The 14,199-nt window shown below is 45.3% G+C and overlaps 1 protein-coding gene across 2 annotated transcripts in view; it reads left to right on the top strand.

Moving 5' to 3' along the window:
* The first annotated feature begins 472 nt into the window (after positions 1-472).
* MCM9 (minichromosome maintenance 9 homologous recombination repair factor) overlaps positions 473-14,199 on the top strand; it is a 46,846-nt gene continuing 33,119 nt past the window's right edge. For both annotated transcript variants that reach the window (XR_008933672.1, XM_056856633.1), the window contains exons 1-6: positions 473-785; positions 3,966-4,282; positions 6,806-6,887; positions 7,893-8,093; positions 11,460-11,585; positions 13,744-13,863. Coding sequence is in view for 1 of the 2 variants with exons in the window: in XM_056856633.1 (XP_056712611.1) it covers positions 473-785; positions 3,966-4,282; positions 6,806-6,887; positions 7,893-8,093; positions 11,460-11,585; positions 13,744-13,863 (1,159 nt within the window). In the remaining variant the exon portion in view is untranslated. The remainder of the gene's footprint in view (positions 786-3,965; positions 4,283-6,805; positions 6,888-7,892; positions 8,094-11,459; positions 11,586-13,743; positions 13,864-14,199) is intronic.

Genomic DNA, 14,199 nt, shown 5'->3' with positions numbered 1-14,199 from the left:
CTACACATTAGAAAGAACTTTCTAACAGAGCGGTTCCTCAGTGGAACAGGCCTCCTTGGGAGGTGGTGGGCTCTCTTTCCTGTGGTGGTGTAGTTAGAGTGCCAGATTAGGATCTGTGAGGTTTGAATCCCCATTCTGCTGAGGAAGCATGCTGGGTGGCCTTGGCCCAGTCACACTCTCTCAGTCTAACCTACCTTGCAGGGTTGTTGTGAGTATAAAATGCAGGAGAGGAGAATGTAAGCTGCTTGGGTCACCATTAAGGAGAAAGGTGGCATATAAATTAAGTAATTAAATGAAGTAAATAAATAAATACCTAAGAAATTACGCTGCATGGAAATCATAACACGTTCAACTGAAGTGGTTGGGGCTATTTGTTTGAAATTCTATTTGTGATCCACAAACAGTATAATGTTTTAAATCAATGAATTAAACAAAGTTAATATAATTTTGTCTGTCTTCTAATTGTAGGCTCATGATGCTTCTGAATACTGAGCAGGTGAATCTAATTGGACAGGTGTTTGAGTCATATATTTTGGAACACCACAAAAATGACCTCTTGCAAATTTTAAGAGAAAAAGACGATGATACTCATTACCCAATTATTGTTGATGCTCTGACACTTTTTGAGACCAACATGGAAATTGGGGAATATTTCAATGCATTTCCTAATGAGGTACTCCCCATTTTTGATAACGCATTGCGAAGGACAGCTTTGTCAGTTTTTCAGTCTTTCCCCCAAGCTCATGATGTCAGCATTAAGCAGAATCTTCATGCCAGAATCTCAGGTAAAATGCAGTTGCTTGCACTTTTTTTAAAAAAAATGTTTGTGATTGTCCATTATTTTCATATTGGAGCAAGATAATTATGAAAAGATGAAATAACAATGTAATTTACTGAACTGCCCTGTGGCGCAGAGTGGTTAGCAGTCAAAAGCTCTGCTCATGACCTGAGTTTGATCCCTACAGAAGTCAGTTTCAGGTAGCAGGCTTAAAGTTGACTCAGCCTTCCATCCTTCCAAGCTTGGTAAAATGAGTGGCCAGCTTGCTGGGGGTAAAGTGTAGATGACTGGGGAAGGCACAGGGGACTACCTTTACTTTATTGTAATCATGGGCATGAGTGCATGTCGGAAAAACAGTTCTGCAAAGAATAAAACAAGGCAGTCCCTTTCATTCTTTCACCACTGTCGTTTACTTTTGTATCCCAATTGATCTAATGTTTGTCTGACCGATGTGCAATAGCAAACTGAAGAGCTGATGTTTTCTCTGACTTGGAATATATTCACAGGCTTTAAGAACAGGCTCTGTTGAGCCTCTGACCACTCTCTGCAATAGGGAAATGGCCCAGGCTGTTGACATAATTGTCCCTAAGTGCCCCACCCCCCCGGACAGGGTCAAGCAATCTCCCTGGTTCACTGGGGAGCTGATGGCGATGAAACTAGAGGAACGATGGCAAGAACACCACTGGTGGAAATCTTAGAGTGAAGCTGATCAAACACAGCACAGAACCCCATATTAGAGCCTATTCTGTGGCAGTGATGATCGCAAAAAAGCAATATTTCTCTGCCACCATTGCATGTGCATGTAATCGTCCAGCTGAGCTGTTTTATGTGGTAAGGGACTTTTAAATCATAGCCTCAAGGGTTTGGACTGTGACCACACAACAACCTGCTGAGATCAATTTTCCACTTAGATAAAGGTAAAGGTCCACTGTGAAAGCACTGGGTGATTCCTGACCCATGGGGTGACGCCACATGCCGACGTTTCCTAGGCAGACTTTGTTTACGGGGTGGTTTGCCAGTGCCTTCCCCAGTCATCTTCCCTTTACCCTCAGCAAGCTGGGTACTCATTTGACCAACCTCCGAAGGATGGAAGGCTGAGTCAACCTTGAGCCGGCTACCTGAAACCAACTTCCGTTGGGATCGAACTCAGGTTGTGAGCAGAGCTTGGACTGCAGTACTGCAGTTTACCACTCTGCGCCACAGGGCTCCTGATTTGCCATTTACTTTGCAGATAAAATTGCTCAGATCCACTCTGGGTTAGATGCATATCCAGATGATGTATGTTTGGCATCTGTTTGTCTGATATATATATAGATATTTTCAGCTTGTGGATCCCAAGAATACAGACAAGATCCTTGGACAAGTGAGACCTACCAACTGTACTCTCAACTCTTGCCCTTCCTGGCTAATAAAAGCTGCCGGAGGGGAACTGGCTGAGTGAGTAACAGGAGTGGTAAATACTTTCTTGAGAGTGGGAGTTGTGCTGCCCATGCTCAAGAAGGCAGTGATTAGATCTGGGTTTTTTTTTGGGGGGGGGGAACTACTCCCTGAGCACTACTGTGTTAGAAAATTTTCAGCCAGTCTCCTTTGAACTAACTTCCTCTGCACTGAAGACATTGGGGAGGGACTGGGAGACAGGATCCTTTTATAAAGGTCCCACACAGAGATTACGTTATTAATTGTGAAATTATCTTTATTATATACCTGACTCCTTGTTAACGAGCTAGCCCAGGGGAAGGTCCTTAGTGGCATTCTCACAAAGAATTGCTGAACTAGAGTTTCATGGTTGTCCGGTTGGTTTTTGATCCATTTTGAGATGCAAGCTAACCTTGGTGCATCATAGTAGACCTTAAAATTAGGAATAAAGGTTTTACATTAATAAAATAATAGAGATGGTCATAGAGTTTAGGCCTGTAAATAGCAAAAGGGGTGCTGCAGGCAAAATTGTAAAAGAAGTATCATGGCTCTCTAGTTTTCTAGTTTGTATTATATCCAGAGTTACATAAAATAGAGATTTGTGCGTGCATTTAACAGTTATTCTGAGTGTTAAATGACACAAGGGAGCTTTTGTCCAAAAAATGTACAGTGTTTTTCTGGTCTAGTTTTTAAAAAAAAAAATCAGTAAAAGGTTCCCTCCTGTAACATGACGTGTGCCTCAAGTATACTGATGATTGTGGGAGTTCATAGATCTTTCTCATGACATACCCCATTGCTTCTGAATTTTTTGTGCAAAGGCAGTCAGGTAAAAGATTACCTCCAGCATGCAGTTCTGGACATGGCATATTAATTGATAGATGGATACAGATTAAAGGTCCTTTAGCAAATTTCTTGGCCTAATAATAACTTCACACCTCTCTTTCTCAGAACTGAAAAGATTGACCAGAATAATGAGATTGTTCTGGGCATATTCCAGAAATAACTGCCCACGATCATCCTTAGAGCTTTGAGACAGTTTTCCTTTTAGCACTGGAATTTACTGGCTTACTGAATTCTATACCAATGTGAAATAATTGTCAAAGATTGCATGTGCAAATATTAATTTACTTAGCTGGTGCTTTCAGACTAGGTTATAACGGTCATGCTTTAGATACAAAGATAATATGGGCATTTGTCCTAAGTGTGCATTTAAGGAAAAGAAGGAGTGAGATTTTTGCCAATTCTCCCCCTCTTGCTTCAACCCTACGGGGTTTTTTGCGGGACTATCGTCCCATAAGGGGAACAATTTCAGAGGGGAAAAAGTCACTGCTTAAGCCACTTACCTCTACTTGCACTGTATAGGACCCAGACATCTATTGTTAGTATGGCCAGTTCATGTTTTTCAGGTAAGAGATTCACAGTTGTGAAAACAATAGTAATAACAGTTTCAAATATACTTTGAAAAAAGACTTTAGGCTGCATTCCTATTCACACTTATTTGGGAATAAATCCACAGATTACAGTGATTGTTCATTTGCATTGATATCCTGCTTTTCTTCCATCATAGAAATTCAGGTGGGTTGCATGGGTTTCCCTGGAGGTGTCTTCTACAGGTACTGACCAGCCCCAGACTGGCTTACCTTCAGCAAGGCTGCTATATCATGTGCCCTCCAACCATGCCCAGTGGACCTTACTTCCAAGTAAACAAGCATAATTGAAGCTGTAATCTCTTGTAATTTACACGATATATATTTCCTGTATGTTGTACTAGGTTTGCCTGTTTGCCCAGAGCTAACAAGAGAAAACATCCCAAAGACCAAAGATGTGGGACACTTCCTGTCGGTCACTGGGACCGTTATTCGTACCAGCCTAGTGAAGGTCCTGGAGTTTGAACGAGACTACATGTGCAACAAGTGCAAACACGTGTTTGTGGTCAAGGCTGACTTCGAACAGTACTATACTTTCTGCCGTCCGTCAACCTGCCCTAGTGAAGAAGGCTGCAACTCATCTAAGTTCACTTGTCTCTCAGGAACATCATGCGCTCCCAACAGTTGCAGAGACTATCAAGAAATCAAGATTCAGGAGCAGGTTTCAAAAATACTTTTTTCTTTTCTGGGTACTAATTTGCTTTAGGAATTAATGGATAAGCTCAGCTTTCCCCTTTTTGACATTAGCTATGCCACAAGTCATCGTTCTGCACTGTGAAATCTGAGCTTGCTTGACAGAACCCATAGCTGGAGATGCTGCCTTTTCAACTGATGTGGGACATGGTTGCCCATCTACCCACCTTGAGAACTCAAGTTATGAGTGCTGGGTTTTAAAAACATAATTGCAAATCTAGGGAATTAGGAACTGACATTCAGGATTACTCAAATTGGCAAAGGGCCTAAACAAATTCTAATGCATTGATGGCTGCTTTGGCCAATGTACTAAATTGGATGTAAGCATAGAAATTACTCCAAATGCTGTTTGCCATGCAGTAAGCCTCAAATATACTGTGATGAAATGTAATTGAATTTTTCCTAAAGGATATAAGCAATACAACAATCATCACTGTATTCGTCGATAAGTATTTTTACTGCCGTGTGCATTTTATTCCCTTTCATTTGACATTTAGATTAAATCCTTATGCTTCAGCAAAATCACATTTTTGCATACTTTTAAGAACAGTGTTTTAATCTTTAAGTAGGCAACAGTACCTGGAGTAAACTGTTACTTCAAATGATTAGGAGTGCTTTAAGTAAGCTATGAATAACTTTATAACAAATATTGAAAAATGTGAATTAAATCATTCAATTTAATACACCTAAAATTCTTATGATTAAAGTTATGTCTCATTGTCACTATGGCCAAAATTTCATGGATCATTTGCATACTTTCTCTTAGAAAAAGATGGAGCTTTTCTTTCTATGCAGGAAAATAAAATGGTCATATTTAGGTAGCTTTGCATTAAAATATAGAATTCTCAGGCCAATAATGTGATGTAGGAAATCCATAACAAGAGCATAGTTTTGGAAACTACTTTTTGTAGTGCAAATCCAGGATCTGTTTGAAATGTAAATTAGTGTAAGGCAGGCTTATAAATAGGCACTTCTGTGGTCACCTCTGTGAGCAAGAAGAATCTTTTCCCAGTGACCAGGAATTACATTTTTACAATTTGGCCACAAATGACTAACACACACATTTATGAGCAGGCAAGGTAGCAGCTCCTATAGCAGGGATGGGGAACGTCTGGCCCAGTGGCCCTCGGGAGCTCCAGGGCCCAGCCGCGGAGGCACAGCACGGCCCTCCCCAAGGGTGTTCTTGGGGCCGTGGCACCCTTTGGACCTCCTCTCGTTGACTGTTGGTCGGCGGGGGGAGGGGGAGGGACACTTCCCCCAAGGCTGCCCCCTACAGTCGCGGCATGCAGGAATGCCGCGGCACACTGTAAGCCTCTCTCACTGCCTGTCAAGCAGCAAGGGGGGGGAGGCCGGTGGCTCCCGGCGGCGGAACATGAGTGCGGGAGCCGATCGCGCTTGGAGGGCCTTTTGTGGACTCGGGGTGGGGGGGCGTGGAGGCTGGGGCCTGGTCGCGCGGGACTGCGTGTGCTGCCGTGTGTGTGGTGGGGGAGGCAGGGAGCCTGGGGCCCGGTTGCGTGGGTGTGTGTGTGTGTGTGTGTGTGTGTGTGTGTGTGTGTGTGTGTGGGGTGAAAGGCTTTTCTCTCTTCCTCTTTTTCTGTCACTCTTCTTCCTCCCCCTCTCTCCCTCGTCTCTTTCTTTGTCTCCTTCCGTCCTTTTCTCCCCCTCCATTGTTGCAGTTAGGTATGGGTTAGAGACACACTTAGCAACAAAAACCACACAGAAGTCAGTAAGCACGTTAGTGCAAATCAGTATATTGTCAGTGAAAAACTATATACAGTCTACTTACTGAGTAGGTTATAGTCACCAAATCAAAATCGTAAATACAAAGTCAGAGTTCAGTTACACAGTCCTTAGTTCAGCATTAGCAATCCGTCTGTTAAAGGTTCTGGATAGCAATTGGTTTTCTGCAAAGAGAGAGAGCTCTTATCAGCTCACCACATTTATACTATGCTCAGTCAATCAGCACAATGCTGAGTCACTGTTGCAGCTGAGTTGCATCACCTGGCTAGAACTGGTTTGAGTCACCTAGTCATGCCCTGGCTTTCAGATCTAGCCTCCTGTCAAACACCATTGTTGCTCACAATCTTTTTTAGTCTTAACATCCATTTCTCTGTTTTCCTCCCTTCCTTCCCTAAGGATCGTCTGCGGGCTGCGCCCCCCCTGGCGCCTCGTTTGCTCAGGGCCCACCGCTGGCTGCCCCTCCCGCCTGGGAGGGGGGAGTGGGGGTGCCCTCCAGGCCTTCTCTGCGTGGCCTCCCCTGTGGTTGCCAACCTCCAGGTGGTGGCTGGAGATCTGGCAGCCCTACCCTTTTCTTCCCCCCCCCCCCACAGGAGATCTACACCTGGTTATGGCCCCTGAATGATGTTATAAATGAGCAAATGGCCCTTGGCAGGAAAAAGGTTCCCCACCCCTGTCCTATAGATTTATTTGCAAGGCTGGCATACAGGATGGCCAGCAGATTTCCTTTTAAAAATATTATTTTTGTCGTTAGGTTCAAAGGCTAGCAGTCGGCAGTATCCCTCGTTCTATGATGGTCGTTCTTGAAGATGACTTAGTTGACAGTTGTAAATCTGGTGAGCTCTTTGTCTGATGTCCATTATAAAATGTGTTTTTTTTCTAGGACTGTGCATATTTGGAGAAAGCAAAATAGTGCCTTTTCTAAATAGTGTTGTTACTATTGAGAATTTGTCTGACAGCATAAATGTTTATGTCATGTTACTTCATTGGTGTTAAAATCATTGTGTTCATATGACATGAAAATGTCATTGCATGAAATAATACAACTTTTGTTATTTGAAGTTTCCAAGCCCATACTGCCTATTATGAAATCTCTCACAGTTTACTTGGAAACATTCCCTGAGTATTATATCCACATTAAGACAAACATTATCACCCTTGTGGTGTGGTAAAAATCTTGGTTTCTCATATAGGATGAAATGCTGATTTTAAAAAAATATTTGCAAACATGCAAAGAATTTAAAAAATGGCACCTGAACCTTCTACATTAAAATTTATGAATAAAAGATTAATAATATTTTTCTAAAGAAAAGGCTGCAAAAAAATCTTTTGGTTTGAATATCATTTCATCGTTTTTTCACCAACTTGAGAGCATCTGCTTTCTTTAGCTGATAAGTAGATGTTAGCGGTCATCTACTAGAGTTCATCATAGGAGAGATGTAGCATTGTCTGCCAACTTGGAAGGCTTTAAGAGGGGAGTGGACATGTTCATGGAGGGCATGGGCACTAGTCAGAATGAATACTAGTCATGATGCATACCTATTCTCTCCAGTATCAGAGGAGCATGCCTATTATATTGGGTGCTGTGGAATATAGGCAGGATCCTGCTGCAGTCATTTGTGGGCGTCGTAGAGGCACCTGGTTGGCCATTGTGTGAACAGACTGCTGGACTTCATGGGCCTTGGTCTGATCCAAAATTGGCTTTTCTTATGTTCTTATATTCTGCAGAGCTACTGCCTGTCAGATGGACCAATGGTCTGACTCAGCATAAGGCAGCTTTTTGTGTTCTGGTTATGTGATCCCTTCAGTACTATTGTGACCAGCGTTGTCTTTATTCTCAGGTGATGACATAACAGTTTATGGAGTAGTAATGCAGAGGTGGAAACCATTTCACCAAGATGCACGCTGTGATGCAGAAATTGTCTTGAAGGCCAATTACATTGAAGTGAACAACGAGCAGCTGACAGGACTTATCATTGATGAGGATGTCCGCAAGGAATTTGCAGACTTTTGGGGAAAACATAGGAGTGATCCCTTAGCAGGTTTGTAGAAAAGGATAAAAAAATAGCGCACTCAGTTGAACACCACTTTTATGATGTTTTTCCCTTCCCTGTTGAGCTATATTCCCTGGTGATTTTAGATCTGATTTCTGGGGTGCCTGAATTTGTAAGGATTCATTTCTTACATCATAAGTTGGATCCTGCCTAATTTCTCAGAACCTGTCCAAATACAGTACTTGTACAAAGAAGCTCAGGAAAGTTAATACTCTTAGGGCTTTTCTGCACTATCAGTTGTTGGCTCCAATGTGCATGTTTGATTCCTGTTTGTTGAATGCTCTCTGCAAGCCATTTCTTAAAGGTAACAGGTTATGGGGATATCACAATTTCTGATTCATGGAGGATAGCTCCATCAGAGGCTGCTAGCCATGATTTATATATGCATGTGATAATATGTATAATATACTGCTGCAGCAATCTAGTCTTTCATGTGTCATCAGATATGCATATGGTGCTCTTCCACATACAGGAGTTCCCTTTCTCTTCAGAGGAGGGACCTCACCTGTGCAGACTTTCTTCCATTTAAAAGAATGGAGGGAAAAGCTCTTGATGGGAGAACTCTACATATGTGTCAGAGCTCCATCATCCGTAAAAACAGAGTTTCACTTACCTGTAACTGTTGTTCATCTGGTGGATCTTCTATGCAGGCACACATTGGGACTGCGCAGGCCAGCCACGGATAAGATTTGTCAGCTTCTAGCAAAATCTAAGAGAGTGCTCCCCCTCCCCTTGGGGCATGCAATCTTCCCGCCCCTCGGTCACATGACCCAAGGGGGAGGGAGCACTCTTCCCTCCAGTTCTCCAATCTGCTGCCACGGAATCAACCACTGGTCTAGCGGAGAGGTCCCACAGCGGGGGAGGGAGGGAGGGATGTGTGCCTGCATAGAAGATCCACCAGATGAACAACAGTTACAGGACTGAATGGCTATCGCCGAAGGGCGTCAGGAAGGATGGAAATTTGAGGGGATACACGATCCCAAAGGGAGTACTGATATCTGGCCATGACCGCAAGGAAGTTGGAAATGCAGAGGCCTACCGCACTAGAGGTATAAATTTTTCTAGCAAGGAGATCTAGCTTGCGACCCTCTCTATCCTGTGGAGAGGAATGTGCTCCTGACCTATATTTACCTGGCAAAGCCTCCACTATAACGGAATTAGGAGGGGGATGCTGGTAGAGGAATTCTCCACCTTCTCTGTGAATCTTATATAGATTCTCTACTCTTTTGGTGGAAGAGGGGACTAAGGCAGGCTTAGCCCAGTTGGTACGGACCACTTCGAGAATGTTTTTTTATCATAGGGAGGGCCACAGTGCCTACATCAGGGTTATGGAGAATATCCACTATATCATCGATAGGACCGGAATCCTCCGGTTTAAAATCAATTTTAAGAGCTTTCGCCATGTGGATTAGTTGTTCCGCGTATAAGCGAACGTCCCCCGTAGGAGAAACTGGTTTAGAGTCCCCAACAGTGTCCTTGGGTGAGGGAACTGAAGCGCAGGATTCCTCATCCTCATCAGGGGAGAAGGAGGCGTCATACTCGGATGGATCAGTGTCCCTTGACATAGAAGGAGACCTGGATAGAGGAGGCTTGCGAAGCGACGCTTGCCTTGGACGGACGGAATCCTTGGAATGATCATCAGGATGGTGAGACGGCGTGTGTCGACGCCGACAAGAGCCTCCAGAAGGCGAACGGGAGCACCGGTGACGACTACGGTCGACCGTAGAACCCGAGTAGACGGAAGGAGTAGGATATCGGCGTCGAGAAACATCTTGGTGCCGACAAGAGGGAGACCGGCTTCTAGAGGAGTAACGGCACCTCTGGATGGTCGGACTGAGTGAACAAAGTGAACGGCTATGACCGGAAGAAGACTGTCTGGATGAAGACCAATGAGATTGGGAGTGGCGAGAGGTAGATCGGCGCCAACAAATGGATCGGCTCCAATGAGACGAACGGCTCCAACGAGAGGAACGGCTCGGACGAGTATATCAGCTTCGACGAGAGGATGACCGGCGTCTGCGGGAAGCAGATCGACTCCGACGATCGGCTCGACGTTGAGAAGAGGATTGGCTCCGACGGGTAGAGCGGCGACAGCGCGAATTTGACTGACGCCGACTGGATCTAGACGAAGCCGGAGTTCGAGAGTGGCGTCGAGAAGTCGATCGATGCCGAGGCTGTTGGCCGGGTTCGAGATGGGATGAACCTTTCGGAGACTCCACTTGGTTCTTTTCGACAGACTGCTGGAAGTCTTGTTGAGTGCTCACAGGAGAAGGTGGTTGATCGGCACCGACCTGGCGCTCTGTAGGTTCTGCCTGAGGCCCTTTATCATCAGGCCGTGGGGACTTTGTAAGCACCGGAGGCACATCTTTATAGAGGTGAAGGAGGTGCTGTTTGAACTCAGCCGAGTATTCCTGGGCCCTGCTCGGACACGGAACCGAGGGGGTAGCCAGGGAATGAGGAGGCGAATCCTCGATGGTAATGGCTGCACAGCTACTTCGTAGGCGAGCGACGCCGATGGTTGAGACACTTTGGTTTGAGATTGGCGTCGAGGAGAAGCCGAGGATGATCGGCATCGAAGAGACTTTGGCGAAGGTGATCGGCGCCGAGGCAATCTGGTGCGGGACGCATGGTGCGAAGAGCCGCGGCCACGGCCATCTTGCGAACCCGGAGCAATAAATTTTGCCGGACTAACAACGACCGACGAGGGCTTCTTAGAAGGGCCACCCCGCTTGGATTTTTTTGTTGGGGGACCCGGTTCGGCTTACCGGTCGAAGGACCAGGCTCAGCAGATTGACCTCGTGGGTGAAGAGACTCCTTATAAAGATGAGAGAGCAGGCGAGTCGACCAAACCCTCAAGGCCTTGTTGGTGAGTTTGGAGCAACTTTTACAAGTTGCAGGAATATGGCCTTCCCCCAAACAAAGGAGGCATTCAAGGTGAGGATCATTCTTCGCCACCTTGGTACCACAGGAGGTACATTTCTTGAAAAGTGGAGCTTTCTTGGACTCCATGGCTAGAGACAAAACTAACGCGTACTCTCTCCGTGGCGGCAGAAAGAGAACTGGAGGGAAGAGTGCTCCCTCCCCCTTGGGTCATGTGACCGAGGGGCGGGAAGATTGCATGCCCCAAGGGGAGGGGGAGCACTCTCTTAGATTTTGCTAGAAGCTGACAAACCTTATCCGTGGCTGGCCTGCGCCTGCACAGTCCCAATGTGGGACTGCATAGAAGCCACGCAGATGAACTGTGATCTTTTCTCACCATCAATCAGAACTAACATTCAAAGACCATAATTTAGTAAATTAATCCAGTCTCTACAAGTTTATCAGTGGTACTAATTGGTTTTTTCATCTTTCCAGGAAGGAATGAAATTTTAGCAAGCTTGTGCCCTCAGGTGTTTGGGCTGTATCTTGTGAAGCTGGCTGTAGCCATGGTGCTTGCAGGAGGTGTTCAGAGAACAGATGCTGCAGGCACTCGAGTTAGAGGTCAGTATATAAAATCCCCTTCCTCTCTTGAGCTTGTTGTGGTCATGGTTTTCCTCTTCCTTCTTTTTCATATCATATGAGATCAACGTACAGCATGTTATAAAATACTTACAGTCAGCAGAAACCTTGATTCTTATAGCAATGAGAATCATGGCATTTTGATATAGGGACCTTCCCAGGGGGCTTAAAAGAGGCATTTTTTAATGAATTATAATAATGATTTTATCCTATTCTTTTATGCCTGCTGTATGGCGTGTTTTACTATTTCAAGATGCCAATAAAGGTATTGTATTGTAAAAGAGGCAGTGGTGCGTCCGCTTTTAAAGAAACCATCATTAGACCCTAGGGGTCTTTCCAACTACTGCCTAATGTTGAACCTCTCATACCTTGGTAAGGTAGTTGAGAGAGCGGCGGCTGAACAACTTCAGGCGTTTCTGGATGAAGCATCAATTCTTGACCATTTTCAGTCGCGTTTCCGCCCTGGCCATGGGACTGAGACGGCTCTGGTCGCCCTCACGGATGATCTCCTTCAACAGCTAGATCAAGGCGGGTTGGGGCTGTTGATATTATTAGCAGCCTTCGATATGGTTGACCACGATCTTTTAGACCACTGCCTCACTGACACTGTTATTCAGGGGTCAGCCCTTCGATGGATGCGCTCCTTTCTCCAAGGTTGGGGACAGAGAATGGTGCTTGTGGATGAGATATCACAGCAGCGCCCTTTGGTGTGTGGGGTGCCGCAAGGGGCGATTCTCTCCCCTATGCTGTTTAACGTCTATATGCGCTCTCTCGGCCAGCTTATCTGGAGTTTCAGGCTTTATCTGTTGAACACCCAGCTTTATCTGTTGATGGATGACCATCCGGACTCCGCCCTGGACACACTGGCCAGGTGCTTGGATGCTGTGATTGAATGGTTGAAGCAAAGCCGGCTGAAACTAAATCCATTGAAGACAGAGGTCCTGTGACTCAGCTGGGGCGGCCCTGGGGTGGGGTGCCAACTCCCTGCTCTTGACGGCGTACAATTAACACCTAAGTCTTTGGTCAGGTGCCTGAGTGGGACTCTTGATGCCTCCTTGTTAATGGAGGCTCGGCACAACCGTGGCCTGGTTGGCTTTTTACCACCTCCGCCGGGTCCAGCAGTTGGTGCCTTACTTCTCCTGCCCCAGCTATGGTGATCCATGCAACAGTCAGTTTGAGGCTAGATTACTGCAACTCGCTCTACGTAGAGCTGCCCCTGAGATTGACTCGGAAGCTCCAGACCCTCGTATCTGCGGGACCGCCTCTCCTGGTATGTGCCCCAGAGGACTTTACGATCATCTAATACCAACTTATTGATGGTCCCCAGCCCAAAGAGTGTTCAGCTGCGCTTGACCAGTTCTAGGGCTTTCTCTGCCCTGGCCCCTGCCTGGTGAAATAGCATCCCTAGTGAGACCAGGACCCTGCAGGACCTTAAAGAGTTCTGCAAGATGGAGCTATTCTGCCAGGCCTGTGGTTGAGGCCAGCCTTGGTATCTCTCTCTATAAATGCTAGCCTCCCTACCTACTTACCCCTGCCTGCTTACCCCTCATATCATTCTGTAGGGTTTTATTCTCCAGCATGCCTTCCTGTAGTTACCAGTAAATTAAGGGCGCCATTCAAATGCGTGTTATTTATTGATGTTCTAGGGCTGGTTTTTAATTGTTGTTTTAAAATATTTTAATCCTTGCTTTTATTGTATATGTTATGGTTTCTGTAAGCTGCTCTGAGCCTGGCTTTGGCCGAAGAGGGCGGGGTAGAAACTTGACAAAATAAATAAATTTGCATTGTAACTGACAACTAGAAATCCTTACCTAGCAAAACTGGAGTTTAAATACTGCAGGTTATGGATCTACACTTGTCCGGTTCTATACATGTATGTGCATACTGCACTTTACACACAAGCCATGTAGGCAAGTCTGGTCTAGGGAGAAATGAATGGATATGATCTTTTCTACCACAATGTGCATCAAAAAATACAAGTCCAAGTACACACGAAAAGGGTTTTTATTTCTACAATAGGATGTCGATGGGCAAGACTTCAGATTTCTGCAGCTTTACTGTGTCTTGTTTGTGATACTAAATTAGTGATTTCGTATAGTTATCAATTTAGCAAACATGTCTGCATTTTTTTCTCTGGAAGGTGAATCTCATCTTTTATTGGTTGGAGACCCTGGGACAGGGAAATCTCAGTTTCTGAAATACGCAGTAAAGATTACTCCACGATCTGTACTTACAGCAGGAATTGGATCCACAAGTGCAGGTAAATGGTGATTATGCAGAGGGAGCATATACTAAAATGGGTGGGGAGAACAATCCCCCGTCCCCAGCACATGAACAAGGGCCACATTTGTAATTTTGCACACCAAAACCCCACCCGTTCTGGAGGGAAGTGATCAGTATTTAAATTCTAAAAATATCTCACACCATCTAGCCCCAACATATGCTACTTTTTCATGGCCTGCTAAAATCCTGTCACAACAACCAGTGTGGTCCCCCCCACCCTTTTTCAGCTCTTCCCCCAGTTGGAGAACTCAATTGCTACTGGACCTCAGCTGCCCCACAGTTTTCTAGCGTGAATATCTCCATTATTCTCCAT

Source organism: Euleptes europaea, chromosome 10, assembly GCF_029931775.1.
Source record: "Euleptes europaea isolate rEulEur1 chromosome 10, rEulEur1.hap1, whole genome shotgun sequence".
NCBI lineage: Eukaryota > Metazoa > Chordata > Lepidosauria > Squamata > Sphaerodactylidae > Euleptes > Euleptes europaea.
Note: the sequence above shows the minus strand (reverse complement) of the source record. Positions and strands in the feature narration are given on the sequence as shown.